The sequence below is a fragment of the Ovis canadensis genome, chromosome 26, assembly GCF_042477335.2.
Source record: "Ovis canadensis isolate MfBH-ARS-UI-01 breed Bighorn chromosome 26, ARS-UI_OviCan_v2, whole genome shotgun sequence".
NCBI lineage: Eukaryota > Metazoa > Chordata > Mammalia > Artiodactyla > Bovidae > Ovis > Ovis canadensis.
The window spans coordinates 51,811,319-51,829,249 of record NC_091270.1 but is presented as its reverse complement, the minus strand read 5'-3'; the positions used below and the strand labels follow the sequence as shown (position 1 = coordinate 51,829,249).

The 17,931-nt window shown below is 48.9% G+C and overlaps 1 protein-coding gene across 1 annotated transcript in view; it reads left to right on the top strand.

Annotated features, from left to right (window-relative positions):
- SFRP1 (secreted frizzled related protein 1) overlaps positions 1-17,415 on the top strand; it is a 44,020-nt gene extending 26,605 nt beyond the window's left edge. The window contains exon 3 of the mRNA XM_069572679.1: positions 13,969-17,415. Coding sequence (XP_069428780.1) covers positions 13,969-14,291 — 323 coding nt within the window. The 3' untranslated portion in view covers positions 14,292-17,415. The remainder of the gene's footprint in view (positions 1-13,968) is intronic.
- The last annotated feature ends 516 nt before the right edge of the window (positions 17,416-17,931 follow it).

The window sequence follows — 17,931 nt, the reverse complement described above, 5'->3', positions numbered from 1 at the left end:
AAAAACTTTTTGGATGGAAAATCTGGTTGAATGCACTCTGGGTTGATCGATGTTTAATTTAGTGTCTTGTGGGCTCGCTGTGGAGCCTTGCTTCTGCTCCCGAGGCAGCAGCACCTCTTAAAGGACAGAAAGCAGCCTCTGAACACCCGCAGGAGTCATGAACCGTAGGCTGTGAGCATCTTATTTGCTCAAAGTGAGAAATGATTTCCCAGGTGGCTCAGAGGTAAAGAATCCACCTGCCAATGCAGGAGACATAAGAGATATTGATTCAGTACTTGGGTTGGGAAGATCCCCTGGAGGAGGGCATGGCAACCCACTCCAGCAACCTTGCCTGGAGAATCCCATGGACAGAAGAGCCTGGCGGGCTACAGTCCATAGGATCACAAAGGGTCAGACGTGACTGAATGACCAAACGCATGCACACGTGCGCACACACGGTGCAGTGGCCGCCTGCCCAGCCTGAACACAAGGTTGGTTCACCTGGACCTTGGCTGAGCACGCCTGTGCTTCAGGTGGGGAACCGTGCTGGCCAGGGCCCCACTCCTCCTGGCATAGTTAGTTTCCCCTTGCGATTATTTATGAGTTGGACTCCCAGGAATCAAACCCCAGCTCTGCCATTGACCCGTGGGACCTCGGCCAGCTTCTCAAGTCATCCCGCCTTACTGATCCGGATCAGTAAGATCAGAAGTGTCTGCCCCATGGGGTGGCTGAGGGTTCGGCGAGTTAACGTGTGAAAGAGCTTAGACCAGGGCCTGGCCTGCCGAGTATATCTGTTGGTGACGTTGTTGCCGCTGAAGCCGGGGTTTGTGTGATTAACATCAGTCTCACCAGTGAGGCCGTGACCTTCGGGACAGCCTGTGCTGTTTATATCTCTTGGTTCATCGGTGTATCCTGTCAGTATTAGCCGAGCTCTGGGGTGTGTGGGGCACCCTCTAGTCCAGGGAAGGGGCTGCAGGAGCTCATGTGGGAGGGTGCAGGAAGGCACGCTCACGGCCACGCCCACCTGAGCCGGGTCACCGTGCAGACGTGGGGGGCGGGCACGAAGGTCAAGGCTGGACCGGGCCGGGGAGGCTTCTGGAAGAAGATGGCCTGGAGCTTGACCGGAAGGATGCCTAGGAAGAGCAATTTTCCCTGGAGCACACCCTCTGCCTGCAGAGGGATCAGCTAGGAAAACGGCGAAGGGCTGAGGTATGCCTCTCGCCGGCTCTCCGATGGGAAAGTCATAGCCGATCTGGGGATCTCCCAGCTGAGGGGTCAGGGCCTCTCCTCGTATCTATGAGATGGGATTCTGTGAAGCCCTCCCTGCCACCAAGCTGGGACATGCTCTGCTGGGGCTGTCTTTTGAGTTTAGACCGTGCCATGGCCATCGCTGGACTCTTGAGCCATTGTGTTCCCTGTGGGCTGACCTGTGGCCACTGTCAGCGGGGTCCCCGGACACTGAGCAAGCGAGAGCAGCCTGTCCCACCTGAGATGGAGGGTTCTTTTCCTTGGAGGATCTATGCTGGATTTCAAGACAGAGAAAGGGGACGTGAAGGTTTAGACAGATGGCCAGTGCTGGAATGGAAATCGATACGGACTGGTCCAAGTGGCTCCATGAAGACCCAGAGAAGTCAAGTGATTGGTACAGAGGTTAGTGATGGAGTCCCAACCAGAGGCTGGAGTTGGCTGATTCTGGGCTTAGAGTCCTTTCCTCTGAAATGTGCTGCCTCTTGCTGTCAAAGCCTTGGTTTTCCTGACTTTGCAAGATTCCACTCCTGCAGGGTAGCAGCCCCCGAGACCTCAGTGATTCTGAAAGTGGCACTAGACCCGCTTGCTCGAGGTCGGCCGGGTCTTGGACATGCCCATGTTGACTTCAGCCTGAGCTTTAATGCGTTTGGAGGGCTGTCCTGGGCCTCCAGAAAGTTCAAACACCATCCAAGAAAGAGTCCTCAGAGTGCAACAGTATGAATAACCAAGGTGATCGACCAAGCAGTCCACCCTATCCCTAGCTTCCCACCCTTTGAAACTAGTGGTTCTCAAGTGTGCTCCCAAGACCAGCAACATCAGCATTGCCTGGGAACAGGTTAGAACTGCAGGTTCTCGGGCCCCATCCCAGTGCCGCTGCGGGGGCTTCTGGGAAATCTGCATTTTAACCAGCCCTCCCCCTGAAGATCCCGAGGACCCCTCTCTGGAGCGTCTTTCAGAGTCCGGACTAGCTCACAGCTTTTCCTCGTCCTGTTTCTGAAACCCAGTCTCCTTCTTTTTCTGTCCAAGAGACCATTGCACACTCCAGCATGCCATGTGGGCGAACCCTGGGGGGTGGAATGCAGGGGAAGGGAAAACCAGTGACCCCTCCAGGAGGAGGACTGCTTGCCTTGGCCAGTTGGCCCGGACTTGGAGCCAAGATTCCATCAATCCTCATGACTGACTTTATTTAAGCGAGTCTCCTATTCTCCTCTGCCTCCTGCCTGGGGACGTGGTCCTCCTGGGAAGGCGAGGGGCCCGGGCCCCTGCTGCCTGGGCCGCTAGTGCACACGCTGTCCCAAATAAAACCACGCCAGGCAGCCCTTTGCTCTCATAGTGGGGCTTGCATTTTGCACCATTAGCTTCAATCAGTGGGGATTTAACACAATCCATGAAATCAAGCAATTAGGCAGTGAGATTCTGGATGGCTGACAGGGACGCTGCACGCCTGGCTGTGTGTGTGAGGGCCTTGTGAGTGTGTCGGCGCTGGGGGCATAAAGTTGCAAAATCCACTCTCCTACCTTAACTGCCCCCTCCCCCCACCAACTCCGCAAGCTATCTGGGATCCAGAAAACAGGACAATTTCAATGAAATAATTTGCCCCAAATAAATTGCTCAGGAACATTTTCTACGTCTGCTGGGTTTATTTATTTATTTTTTTGTAAATGAGAGAAAAAGAAAAGCTGCTTTCAATAATTTTTTTGTTTGTTTTCTTTGGGTTTTTCTTTCTTTTTTTTTTGGTAGCATCTGTCGTGTAGTCAGTAGATGCATGTGAATATGCCACATGTGGTTTGTGGTCGGGGAGAGAGTCTGCGTTACTGTGACCAAGCACAAGCCCCTTTTCTTTGCTCAAGGAATTAATGATGCAAACCCTGGCCCCTGCTGGGAACGGAGGTCTGTGGAGCGGCCTTCGAGGGGCTTTGTCAGCAGGACTCATTTGGATCCGTTGCTGCAGCCTGGACCCTGCTGAGGGTTGGAAGGAGCCTCAGCTTCTCAGGGCCCCGCTCTTACTCGGCGTGGTGACCGAACCTCATTTGCACAGTTGGCTTTGGGGATGGCACTTGCTGCCTCAGGGTCACCCACCCGAGATTCGTGAAAATGGGGCCAGAATGTAGAAAATCAGGTCGTCTCTGTCTTACCGCACAGTGAGGTCCGCTCTCTGAACAGGTCCGCCCCCCCCCGCCCCCCCCCGCCCGCCACCGGGACGATGGGCGGGACTGGGGATGTAAACTGTGGTTCCTTCCTGGTCCTGGGGGCAGGGAACGAACGGGACACTTGGGGAAGAGCTAGTCAGTCTTGTCATCCCGGCTGTGTGTGTGAGGGCCTGGTGAATGTGTCGGCGCTGCTCAGATCGTCTGTTTGGGAAACTTCAGCCCTGTCTGCCAGAGAAAGGGATTTTGGAGAGGAAGTCACTAGGAATCGGTGATGTCAGGGGTTACTTGCCCCAGGAGGATTTTTTTATTGGCATCTCTGGAGACAGTGTATCTGATGGCTTTGCCAGCGGTCCCCAGAATCTGCAGGGACCCCATGCCGTCCTCCTCCTTGCTGGGAGGCCCTGTGACCTCAAGTAAGGAGCTCTGACTGAGAGGCAGGGAACAGGGTTCCCAGCAGAGCTTGTGAGTACCTTCAGCCTTGGGGAGGCAATTCAGCTGAACCAGGTTGAACATCCCATCCTGTTCAAAGTAAATAATCCGAATGCTAACGTAGCTGGTTTTTTAAATTTTATCTGAAAAATGATTGGGTTGACATACCCTATAGGCTGCCTCCTCCTCTCAGATGAATGGTGGAAAAAGTAGAATTCCTACTCAAAAAAACCCTTCCTGAGAAGCCCCAAGTGAAGCCAAGCTGCTCTAGCTGAATAGGAATTGAAGGGCCTGGAATTGTAATCTTTGTATTTCTTTTAAGAGCTCCCATTTTGTGATTCATTGACATTTTATATACATTTCAGCTCTTTACTAGACAGCAAGCTTTTTTTTTTATTAAGTTTTTTTTTTGCTTCAGAATAAATGCAATTTAAAATGTCAAATAGTATTAAAAGGCTTTTAACAAAAAACTGCAGGCCTCTGCCCAATGCCTTCCAACCACTGATACCCACAACCCAGAGGAAGTAATTTTCAGCTTTTTTTTTTTTTTTTGGATAGTTAGCAAAATGGAGTAAATAAAGACCATACTTAATTTTTAAAATTTATTTTTAATTGGAGGATAAATGCTTTACAGTATTATTCTGGCTTCTGCCATACAACAACGGGTATCAGCTATAAGTACACATGTCCCCTCCCTCTTGAGCTTCCCCCCAGCCTCCCACCCCATCCCACCCTGCTAGGTGGTCACAGGGTACCAGGTTTGAGCTCCTTGTGTTATGCAGCAGCTTCCCACTGGCTATCTGTTTACACTTGGTAATGTATGTTTCAATGCCACTCTCTCAAATTGTCCCTCCCTCTCCTCCCCCTGCTGTGTCCAAAGTCTATTCTGTATGTCTGTTCCTTTATTCCTGCCTGCAAATAGGTTTATCAGTACCATTTTTCTAGATTCCATATATATGTGTTAGTATACTGTATTTGTTTTCCTGTTTCCGACTTAGCTTCACTCTGTATAACAGGCTCTAGGTTCATCCACCTCACTAGAGCTGGCTCAATTGCATTCCTTTTTATGGCTGAGTAATGTTCCATTGTAATGTATGTACAACTTTCTTATCCATTCATCAGTCTATGGACATCTAGGTTGCTTCCATGCCCTGCTAAGTCGCTTCAGTCGTGTCCGACTCTGTGCGACCCCACAGACGTCAGCCCATGAGGCTCCCCCGTCCCTGGGATTCTCCAGGCAAGAACACTGGAGTGGGTTGCCATTTCCTTCTCCAATGCATGAAAGTGAAAAGTGAAAGTGAAGTCGCTCAGTCATGTCCGACTCTTAGCGACCCCATGGACTGTGGCCCACCAGGCTCCTCCGTCCATGGGATTTTCCAGGCAAGAGTGCTAGAGTGGGGCGCCATTGCTATTGTAAATTGTCGGCTTCCCTGGTGGCTCAGATGGTAAAGAATTCAGGGGACTCAGGTTCAGTCCCTGGGTTGGGAGGATTCCGTGGGAAAGGGAATGGCTACCCACTCCAGTGTTCTAGCCTGGAGAATCCCATGGACAGAGGATCCTGATGGGCTACAGTCCATGGGGTCGCAAAGAGTCAGACATGACTGAGCAACAAAGCAGGGACATTGGGGTACATGTGTCTTTTTCAATTATGTTGTTCTCAGTGTATATGCCCAGTAGTGGGATTGCTGGGTCATATGGCAGTTTTATTCCTAGTTTTTTAAGAAGTCTCCATACTGTTCTCCATAGTAGCTACATCAACGTTCGTTCCCACCAACAGTGCAAGGGGTTCCCTCTTCTCATCTTCTGTAGCATGTATTGTTTGCAGAGTTTTTTGATGAGGACCATTCTGACGGGTGTGAGGTGATACCGCATTGAGGTTTTGATTTGCATTTCTCTAATAATGAGTGTTCAGCATCTTTTCATGTGTTTGTTGATCATCTGTATGTCTTCTTTGAAGAAATATCTTTTTCGGTCTTCCACCCACTTTTTGATTGTTTTTTTTTTTTTTTTTGTTATTGAGCTGCATGAGCTGCTTGTAAATTTTGGAGATGAATCCTTTGTCAGTTGTTTTATTTGCAAACCATATTTAATTTTAACTTAATTTTTAGACGTTACTTATTGCTGCTCTACGATTGAGGACAAAGATTTATCTTTTGCTTAATTTTCATTTTTAAACAATTTTTAGTTTTTAATCAAATTCTTAATTTTTAGACACTATTGATTTTCTGTTATTGGTAATGTCTATCTTATAGTCTATTCCTGCTTCTTCCCATTCTTTGCAGTTTAACATTTTTGGTTAAATTGATATTCAGTGTTTAATTTGTTGTGATTATGTAAATATAATTCACATATTATATTGAGCCGTGTGTGTACTGCATTTCTGTTTTCTTTCTTATACACTGTTTCCCTGAGATAGTAGTTACCTCAATTTATTTACCTGGTTCCTTATGTTATGAATTCAGCCCCAAATGTTCTGCAGGTCTTCATCCAATCTGCCTGGCCCTTCTTTCCTCCTGTTTCTATCTGCACTGGTTGAGCTTTAAGCCCATCACACAGTTGTCCTGGAAAACCATTTTAAGGCTTCCATTGCTTTTATCTTATGTTAAAGCTTTAGTTTCCTGGTCCTCGGTTGGATTCTGCATTTTTAGAGCAGTTTCCCACGAAGAGATACATGGAAGGCTTTTTATTTAAATCATTGAATGTCTGAAGTTGTCTTTCTTCTCCTCAGCCCCACTGAGTTTGACTCAGTACTGAATTTTTTTTTTTCAGTACTGAATTCTTTAAAAAACCGTTTATTTTATATTGGAGTATAGACAATTAACAATGTTGTGATAGTGTCAGGTAAACAGCGAAGGGACTCTGCCGTACATATACATGTATCCACTCTCCCCCAAACTTCCCTCCCACCCAGGCTGCCATGTAGCATTGAGCAGAGTTCCCTGCGCCACACAGTACATTCTTCTTGGTTGTCCATTTTAAATATAGTGGTGTGTACCTGCTGATCCCAAACATCCTAACTATTCCTTCTTCCCTGAATTTGGGAATTTTGAAAGCATGGCTCCGTGATCTTTCAGCTTCTAGTGTTGCTGTGGACGAATCCTGTGCTATTCTGGTGCCTGGTGCTTTGCAGTAGATGTATCCTGTCTTTTTCCCTGGAGGATTCTTGTAAGATCTCTTTATCCCTGGTGTTTCTAGATGTCATGATTCATTGACCTGTGTGTGCTCAGTCACTCAGTCATATCTGACTCTTTTCGACCCAATGGACTGTAGCCGCCAGGCTCCTCTGTTCATGGGATTCTCCAGGCAAGAATACTGGAGCAGGTTGCCATTTCCTTCTCCAGGGGATCTTCCTGACCCAGGGTCGAACTTAACGTCTCTTGAGTCTCCTGCTTTGCAGGTGGATTCTTTACTGCTAAGCTGCTTGGGAAAACCCATTCATTGACCTGTGCGTGCGTACTAAGTCGATTCAGTCATTGCTGACTCTGTGCAACCCTACGGACTATAGCCCACGAGGCTCCTCTGTCCATGGGGATTCTCCAGGCAAGAATACTGGAGTGGATTGCCATGCCCTCCTCCAGGGGATCTTCCTGATGTGGGCACTGTTTAATCTGAGAGCTTGTATTCCTCCTTCCTAGAAATTTTTCTTGTATTATTTCTTTGGTATTTTCTTGGCTCTCTGTTATTTGTTTTCTTGGTTCAGACATTGGGCCTCCTGGACTGAGCCTCTCTTTTCCCTTTCCTTCTCCTGTTTCCATCTCTTTGTCATTTTGTCCAGTTTTCCAGGAAATGTTTCCACCCTTATCTTAAAGCACACACGTTTCATTCTTTATTTCTGCTCTTACCTTTTGAAATTTCAAATACTCTTTGGGTTCTCTGAACATTCCTCTCCACAGAATTCCGTTCTCATTCCGTGAACACAGTATCTTCTGTTATTTTTGTAAAAAAAGTTTCTTCCGCAGCCTACCTTGTCTCCGTCATCTCCGACTTCTTTTTCTTTCCTGTGTATTTTGTACGTTTTAGTCTCTTGTTGACATTTAGAGGCTTGCCTTTAAATGCCTGCTGATCCTTTTAAGTTTAAGAGTAAATCACTAAGTTGGAACTCTGTGTGTATGCGTGTCCTGTGAGTTTAGAGCCTCATTTTGGAATTTCTTTGGAGGGAGCTGTGGGTCTTCTCTTTGGGGTTGCTAGTTTTTTCAGATGGAACCCTCTGGGATCCTCTAATTGGGGCTGTCGCTCAGAGTCCCACTCTTCACTACAGGCTTTCACTGAACCCGTAGCGTCAGGGCTGCTCCTTCCCACCCCATCTTCCTATGTGTCTGGTGTACCCAAGCCCAGTCTGTCTGGATCGAACTTTCTGTACAGAATACACCTCTTGGCTGCTGCTGAACTGGGTAAGGGGTGGCCACCTGGACTCACGGCCCGGCTCATGGATCTCGGTGCATCGATGCACGCTTATCAATTCCCATATTTAATGGAGTCTCCGTAACCCCGCTCAGAAGCACCCAGTGGCCCCTAGCTCTTGGGCACTTCTGGGTCCTGCCGTGTGAATCGGCGCTTTCTTGCTCTCAGCCCCCTCTGTCAGCAGCTGGGTTTCCGCTTTTCTTCTCTTCGTCAAGCTGGGATCCACCATCCATTTGCTTTCTGTTATATGAGATATGATGTCCTCGTTTCTGTACCATTTTCTTGCATATGTTTATAACTTTTCTTAAACTGTAATTTTAGAGGAGTGGAAATGATCGTATGCCCAATCTTCGGCAAGATGTTTGGCAAGAAGTGGCCAGGGGTAATGCTTCACAAATATTCCAGATGCTTGCTGGTTGAGGATGCAAAACCTTCTGTCTTTCCATCCCATTGGTTTTAAGCTCTCTGGGATTCTCCCTCAACCCCTCTGGTTCTGGCTCCCACAGGTCATCAGCAACACCCAGGCCCCCGCCCCCCAACCATTGCCAAGGCCAGTGCTCCGGTCCCACACTCATCTTTAAACTCAACAGCAAGGGAGATCAAGGAGCGTTGCTTCCATGTGAAAAGCACCTTCCCCGAGAGATACCGGGCTGCCTGGTTTTCCATCCATGCTTCTGATGACTTTGCAGGAACTCCCCAGGGAAGTTCCCTCCGTCTCTCCTTTTCTCTGTATCTTCACTGTAACGATTATCATCGGTGATCAGATGAGTCACAAAGCTGGGGACTGACTCAGCCTCCTCCCCATCTTCCCCCTCGGGGCCCTTTCTTGCATTCCTGCCGCAGTTCCTCACTGTGGATCCTGTAAATGCCTGGCCCTTGGCCAACTGTGGCCTCTCATCCAGGCTTCCTGTCCGGGTGATTGGAAGGATGGCGGCCTCATTAGCATAAGCAGGTTGGGAGAAAGAGACAGTTTTGAAGCCAGTGTGGGTTTGGGATGAGTGTAATGAACTTCCTGTGCTCATTTCAGCCTCAGAAAATGTCCAGGCCTTGTGGGGAGGCTACCGAGAGAGGATCAGTTGTGAGCAAAAAAATATGGTTTCGGTGACTGCACATGGAATGAAGCTTTCAAAATCTGTCTGAATAGAAGGGGATTGTGTTTGTTTTTATTTTTTTTTTCATTGGAGTATAACTGCTTTCCAATGTTGTGTTTGCTTCGGCTGTACAACAGCGTGAATCAACGGTATGTACACATATCCCCACCTTCTCGAGTCTCCCTCCCACCCCCCACCCCCATTCCACCCCTCTAGGTCATCACAGAGCATCGAGCTCTGAGCTCCCTGTTAGAAGGGGTCATTTAATTTTAAGGCTGTGGAGAAACACCTATAGGCCCTAATTGTGACCTTAAGTTTAGGGTTTTCATAGTTTCTGGTCTCTGAATTCTTGCTGGCAGTGACCAGCCGGCAGGAGTCCCATTCTACTGTCAGAGGATGTTAAGTTGTTGCTAAAAAAAAAAAAAAAACAAACCCAAAGAAGGGTTTTACTTTTGTTTCGCTTTAGCTCAGGGAAACTGATATCAAGGGCCCGAGGCAGACGTGGACTCATCACCAGGGGAGTCAGCCCCCGGAGGAGACAGAGAAGCATAGGGATGGGGTGGGGGGTTCGGTGCTGGGGGTGGGCGTCGCTGTCAGCCCAGGACCACCCAGCACGGCCTTCTGGATGGTCACCCTGCCGGGCCCGCAGGCAGATGGCACTCTGCGCCTTACAGATGGAAAATGCAGACTCTGGGAGCTCGAGACCAGCCTCTGTGGTTGAACATGGAACACAGTTTGAACCCAGGACCGGGGACTCCAGCTGCGCCCCAGCTGTAAGCCCAGCGGCTCCATCCTCAGGCTTCTCCTACTCGCGCACCAGTGCCGTATGTGATGCAAACACAGTCCAGGGGCGAAATCCCTGGGGCTCCGGGCTGTCCCCGCGGTGGAGGCTGGGTGGAGGGAGGAGTGGAGTGGGGGGTCAGTTCCCCACCCCCTGGCCCCCCGGCCCAGCAGCCCCTGGTTGTGGCATGGTGGGGGTCTGCACACATAGCCGCAAGGCAGGGGGAAATCAACCTGGGACGGCTAATCGCCTATCCAAACATTGTTGGTAATCTGCATCGCTAAAATAAACCCCTGGAAGATGGAAAAGATGGTAGTAATTTCTGGCCACATGTGCCTCCTCTTTCCCACCTCAAAAAAAGAAAGTGAGCCAAATGGCAAGAAGCGGAGAGTCTAATGCAAAACACATGTCCATCACTGGCTTCTCCCTCCCCTCTCCCCACCTATGTAAACCAAATTCCTTGACACGGTCATGGCAAAGGAACATTAATTTTTTGATTTGAGTTGTGATTAAAAGCAACACAATCAAAAGAAGGAAATAGTTTCCACTGGAGCACTAGCATTTGAAACCCCGTCATGGTGTAGTGGGAACCAGAGTGCTCTTCGGGGTCAGGTGTGGGTTCGAGGCCGAGTCTCTTCTTACGGAGCCTGGCCTTGGTTGTCACCCCGAGTCCTTTGTCTTGATTGTCATCAGTGAGAACGGTGGTTGCTGTGCATGCTGTTGGAGCCACAGAGAGAGTGACTGTCACGTGTCTTTCCCCCAGATGATGGCTCACTTCTCTGCAGATAAGGAGGTGCCCAGTTGTCCCTGGAAATGCACTCATTCCTCGCCCTCCCCACTGCCTCGGTGATGTCATTGATCACTCCTACAGCAACACTGGAATCGTGGCTTCAGACCTTGGGAAGCAGTCCAGGGTCACCTGACATGCGTCCCCATCGCCTCACCTCCCTGGAGTCCTGGTTCCCTTCCTTGGGTCAGTGGGTCCTTGCGGTGCAGGGGGTGGGCAGAAATGGAGCTGAACTCACCAAGCCTGGCAGGGAGTTTCTCGGGCTCGTCCCCAGGAGAACTTTCTTGTTCAGTGAGCTACAGACTCACACAGGTGAAGTCATTTCTCAGGCAACCCACCAGGTACAAGGATTATAAACCAGCCAGGGGACCGAGCCGAGTGGGCCTATTTGGGCAGACATGGGGGCTTCCCTGGTGGCTCAGCTGGTAAAGAATCTGCCTGCAATGCAGGAGACCCTGGTGTGATTCCTGCATCAGGAAGATCCCCTGGAGAAAGGATAGGCTACCCACTCCAGTATTCTTGGCCTTCCCTGATGGCTGAGTCAGTAAAGAATCCGCCTGCAATGCGGGGGACCTGGGTTGGGAAGATTCCCCTGGAGGATGGAAGGGCTACCCACTGCAGTATTCTTTCCTGGAGAATCTGCATGAACAGAGGAGCCTGGCAGGCTATACAGTCCCCAGGATCGCAAAGTGTTGGATGCGAGTGAGCGGGCAGAGGTCCCAGAGGCTGACCTATGCTGCTTCCTATTTGATGCTCTCCCACCTGTGGGTCCTCCTGCCTCGTCCTCAGGGTCCGGGTGGGTGGGGGAGTCAAGTGAAATCAGAAGGGCTGGGCAGTGACTGGTTCGGCGGGGGGTGGTGGAGGTAAAGCCAGGAGCTCTTTGGGAGACTGTGCTCAGCACACTCCCGTGTGTGCGGGTCTGTCCAGCCTTCGGGTGAGGGCTATCCCTCTGCTGCTTGGACTAGTCCCCAAAACTTCTGCCACTCTTGGGACTGAAGTCTTTCATCCAGGCTGAGGGCCTGGGGTGTTACATGGGGCCCAGAGGCTGGAGATCTAGAACCCTTTCCGTAAGAGAAGGTGATGGGAGCACATTTAGTTTCCTGACTTTGACACATCCCCTGAAGATTTGTTCTAGGATTTCTCCCTCCTCCTAATTCTTGGGTTGGCCGAGAATGTGCTTTTACTCAACTAAACATTAAATAATAAAGCCATCACGCATGCAGTGTTACTTTGGCCGGAATAGCTCCTTTCAACCAGGAGGAACTCTTACCATTTCATTAAGTAAAAGCCATTTTGAAATGTGGCTGAACCTGGGAAGAGAGCCCTAACTGTTTTCCCTTATTTTCTTGGTCCATTTAATCAATGCTTGAAATGTCAGCTTCATTATAAAGAATGTTGCAATTCAGCCTGCACAGCACGGTAATTACAAGTGGACACTCAGTCCATGAGTTTAAGTTTAGGATCAATGACTCTGGGCAAGTAAAGGTAACCCTGACACCTCAGTTTTCTCATCTGTTAAATGGGGGGAATAATTGTGCCTTCTGTGTGGAGTTATTAGGTTTCATGGAGGAGGTGCATGGAGAATACTCAACATGCTTGCTGACATCCAGATGCTTTCCTAATCACTAGCTACTGTTCTGTAGCTCAGATTCAAGTCTTTCTTCATGGAGTGTGGGTGGAAGCTTGGAGCTATTTGAAAGAGAGGGCTTGGTGATTTGGAATTCAGAGGAGTTCAGAGGATGGACATACCATCTGGTGACCAGGATCTAGAAATGGTTTCCAGCTCCTTTGGGGCAATCCCTGACCGGCCAGTTTCTGAGGGGAGCTGATTGCTATGGGGATGCTGTTTGTGTTCTTGGTGCATTTCCAATTACAAGACGCCTCCATGCTACTTTACCCTCCCTGGCTAACCCTGTGTAGCCAGCATGGGAGCGTGTTGTCCACACAGCAACACCCAAGCACTGTCGGCTCGGGCTCCGTAGAAACAGAAAGATGAGGAGGTAGAGTTGGCCGGAGGGTTGGCTTTCCCTCTGTGCAGGGAGCCAGGCTGAGATTGGAAGAAGGCCGGGTACCATGTTGGAACTGAGGAACCGCCACCTGGATTTATCCATCAGACGCCCTCCAGGACTCTCTCCAGTGGGTTGAAAGGTCCAAGTCGAGTTTGGTTCTGTGGGTCTATGCTGTGGATAGGATAGCCCATTAGTGGCGCCGTCTAGTGGTTGATGAGTGGTGGACAGCCTGTCAGTGGTACCTGCGGTCTGAACTTCCTAGAGGCACCGTGGTTGGAACCACAGTCCCGATGCTAAAGTCGGACACTGATGTTTGATGCAGTTAGCTTTCCCTTGCTGGCAGCACACACATAGGTCTTGTCTGTCTTATTTCCAGAGCCTGACTTTTAGGTCCTTTGGATGTTAAAAAAAAAACTAAACCAATAACTTTCTCCTAAAAAAAAAAACCAAAACAACAAACTCAGGGTAAGTTTTTTCTTTGAGTGCCGAGGTCTGTACCATTAGATTATATGGCCTTGATTGGTTTAGAGGGTCCCTTTCTCTTGAAGCATTGTATGACCGTCTGAGTCCCAGAGTTTTTAAAAAGAAACACATGATTTGGTTTTGAACATCTGTTTGAGCCACTCATGACATCCTGTGGCAACAATTAAGATACCATCAGATACACCAAAAATAAGGGGCAGAATCTGTGTGTGAAGGTCGCCTGAGACCTTGGTCCTTATCCAAAGAATAGATACATATAGCCCCCCTCTTTGAGGTGCTCTTTGCTTTCTATTTCTCCTGCTCTTCAGCCCCCAGGTGGGTTGTGGTTGCGGATGAAAAGCCATGTTTGATTTTTATTTTTAAATTGGAGTATAATTGCTTTACAATGTCATGTCAGTTTCTGCTGTACGACCAAGTGAATCGGCTATGTGTACATATGTCCCTCCCTCTGGGACCTCCCTCCCCCCAGCCCCATCCCACCCCTCGAGGTCATCTAAGAGCCCCAAGCTGAGCCCCCCGTGCTATCCAGCAGCTCCCCACTAGCTTTTTGAAAAGCTGTGTTCTAAAACTCTCTCCTCTCCTCTTCCCCTCCCTGCCCTCGCCCCTCTAGCCCTGAGGATGAAAATCAAGGAAGTGAAAAAGGAAAACGGCGACAAGAAGATTGTCCCCAAGAAGAAGAAGCCCCTGAAGCTGGGGCCCATCAAGAAGAAGGAGCTGAAGAAGCTGGTCCTGTACCTGAAGAATGGGGCCGACTGCCCCTGCCACCAGCTGGACAACCTCAGCCACCACTTCCTCATCATGGGCCGCAAGGTCAAGAGCCAGTACCTGCTGACGGCCATCCACAAGTGGGACAAGAAAAACAAGGAGTTCAAGAACTTCATGAAGAAGATGAAGAATCACGAGTGTCCCACCTTCCAGTCGGTCTTCAAGTGACTCTTGGGAAGGGGGGGGCGGGTTGGGGAGGGAGCCTGGGGGGCAGGGGAGGGGTGAGGGCTGAGCGGATGCCCCTGGACCCCCGGTGGTTCCCCCTCCACCCCCGTGCTCCTTTGAGGTGGAGGGCAGCGTAGCCCAGTTGCTTTGCAGCATCGTGACCCTCCCGCCTTCCCCAGGCTCCAGCACCCCCCCACCACAGGTAGAGCCGATATTTAAAGCCGCACGCCCAGGTGAGAAACCCACTTAGATTAGGAAGCTTCTCAAGACCTACACGTGGAGCAGCACATCCCCGGGGGGAGAAAGGGAGATACAGGCCTGCCGGGTCCACCAGAGACACAGTCACTGGGAAAGGCAACGCTGCCGGCCCAGAAAGGGGGCTGGCGGCCAGAGCTAGCGAGGGCAGCAGACGCTAGCTTCTGCCACGCTCTGCGTGTCACTGCACTCCATTTATGGACCTATCAGCTAGTCTATGCCTGTGGAACTAGAAACTTCTAACTCTTGGCAAAATGCTTTCCGTTCCAGAGGAATTTTCTCTTTCTGTCCATTGTTCAGACAGAAACAAACACACCACCACACTCACCATGAAGATCAGCTCCAGAGAGTGACCGGTGCGGGGAGGGGGAGCTTGAGAAATAGCCCAAGGGAGTACAGTGCCTGGCCCCCGCCTCCATGTGGTCCTTGACACGGACCAGCCTGTCTCGGATGCCCTGGAGGTGGTTACCATCAGACCCCGCCGTGATCTCGCCTCCTGACACGTGGAGGGCAGCACAGGCCTGCCTTGGGTGACAGAGGTGATGACTCATAGACTGGGAAGGCAATTGTTAGTGGTTTTCAAAAAATTAAAAAAAACAGTTAAAGGAGAAAAACAGAAAAAAAAAATTTAGAACAGTCCAGCAAATTGCTAGTCTAGGGCAAACTGTCATTGGGTGAAGGCTTATTAATCTAATTCCCTTGTTTGTTTGTTTCACATTGTTTTAAAGCAACCAACAAACCCCCTGACTCTTCAAGGGTTTTTGTTTGTTTGTTTAAAAAAGTCTCCATGGAGCATTTGGAAAGGTGTGGCAAGATGGGGGACTCTGCATGCCTTTGAGATCACTTTCTAGCTGAGCAGCTGTCTTTCTGGGTAGTTTCTGTGGGAGGTGGATTCTCCTAAGCATAGCTGTGGTTCTCCTTCCTGAGGGGTTCTGGGTTACCCTGGGCCCAACACCACGCTAATTTAAACTCACAGTGTGCCCCACTCCTGTCTTTCTTGTGAAGAATGGATTCCTTTGAACTTGATTGCCTAGAGATCAGAGACAGTCAGAATAGGCTGCCTCCCTGTCCTCCTGCACTTAACAAAATATTTTGTTTTCATTTCTGCAGAGGGAAAGTTAAGCTACAAAGGTCCCCATTCCAAGGAGGGAATTTAGAAAGCAAAGCAACTGCGGTTTTTCCCCAAGGGCCCTAAGATAATGCTCACACCCATGTGTTAATAAGTGATGTACATAAACCCATTCATGGAAGCAACTGGACTCCTCTTGTTCAATGTATAGGAAGTAATTACCCACCCCGAAAAAAATTAATGTTGATTTCTTCCTCACATCGGATTCTTAATTCTCTGTAACACCGCGAGGACTTTCGTAATTGTCCCTCTGGGTGAATCTGATGCTGCAGTGGAACTCAGGCTCATCAACCCCGTGGCTCCTTCTGTTAACTTTCTAAAGTACAGTCTGAAAACCAGCCTGCCAACCTTGTTACCTACTTGAGGGTTATCCTGATCTAAATGAACCCCTGGCAATTAGTGACCCATCGTTTAATACATTTTTTTAATTCTCTGTGACCTTTAATCATAAAGTGTTGGGGATTGTATGTGATTTGCCTGTAATTTTGGATGATTTTTTCAAAAAAAATGTGTGTATATATATATATTAGTGAATTAGAAATATCCTCCTTTCCTATTGTCAACTGAAATTCAGAGCAATTCATGAAAGCCTGGATCTGGGTCTTAGTTTTGATTGATTAACCCAAAAGCTCAGTGTTCTTATGTATCTGCTTGTTTGGACAGAGGGTGTCATGTCACAGGGCCTCTTCAGGGTGGGGGCCTTGGGAAAGCTGCACGTGGGGCACAGCGGTTACTCTAGAAAGGTTATCAGTGAATAGGTAGACTCTAAATGGAAATTCTCAGGTAGGAAGTGGTGTTTTCAGATGAGCGTTCAGAATAAATTGGAAATGTGAATTGCAGCTGCAGGTTTTACCCGGGCCACAGAGCCCCGGACCTGAGGTTCCCTGTGGACATGGGACAGCCTGGGCTGTGACCCGTCAGCCAGTTTAGGGTGAAGAGAGGCTCTGGGTCCAGAGCTGCATTTGACACAAACCGTTGTTTTTCTCAACAAAGGATATGCCGAAACCAATTTGGAGATTTGTGGGCTTGCTCACTCCTTTCCAGAAGAGCGGTGTAGGTGATTTGGTAATCATCGCTAGTGCAAAGATCGTCTTCATAAACGTTTAAAATCATCATCCTGGGTGGAATCCAGAGGGGTCATGGGCAAAACTCAGCTAAATCTTTGAGGAATATCAATATTTTCCTTAGCAGACAGAAAGTGAGGTGAGAATTCCAAGAATATTTTATTTGTAGAGCGTCCTGTGTCACCCTTGGCTTTGGGTGGCTGTGAATTAGCACCAAGGGCTCCCTAAGGCATCTGGGTCTGTAAATGACTGAGACCCCATTGTGCAAACCTAGAATCTGTCTTTTTCAGCAGACTCCAAGTACCCAGTTGCTGTGCCGTATGTGTGTGGATGTCTTGGGCTTAGGAGCTCTGTTTTAGAAAAGGTTCCCCTGGAACAATGTGCTGGTCCCCTGACCTGTCACCAGCAGATACATAGGACACAGACGAGATTCCTGTTTCCTCTAGTTCCTCCATGTAGCATTCCTCTTATAGAACCTAAATCTCTTATAAATGCTTTGAATACTGTGAAAATGTTTTACATTCCATTTCATTTGTGTTTTTTTTAAAACTGCATTTTACCAGATGTTTTGATGTTATCACTTATGTTAATAGTAATTCCCATATGTGTTCATTTTATTTTCATGCTTTTCCTGCCATGTATCGATATTCACTTGACTAAAATCACTCAATTAATCAGTGGCAATGTGCATGGTGACTTCTCCCCCCTCAATGGCACACCGTTCACCCTCCTCCACCACACACATACCCCTTCTCTTCATTTTTTCCAGGGATGTTTTCTGGCCCCCATTCGATACTTTTCACATGGTAATGGGGCATGGTGGGATAGCAGAGTACCTGGGGGCCCCAAGGCACCAGCACCCCATCCCATGTATACCACCTGCTCCCCTGAATCACTTCCAGAAGTTTCTCCCATCTGTGTGTTCCAGATCAGAGAGAAGGTTAAATACTTGCTCTCCAAGAATGTATTTTCCAACCCTGCCTGAGTTTCTTTTCTATGTTTCTGGTTTCAGATGCTCTTTCCCCTCCAGGAATTCAATGTTAAAATTCCAACTAAGATTTGAAAACTCTTTGGTATCTGGAGTGAGCCTTAGAGGAAACCATATCTTCCCTGTTAACAGATGAGACGCTCAGATGGGAGATGGCTAAGTTTGCTCAGAGAGTTTGGGGCTTCCAGGTCACCGGCGTTGCTGGAA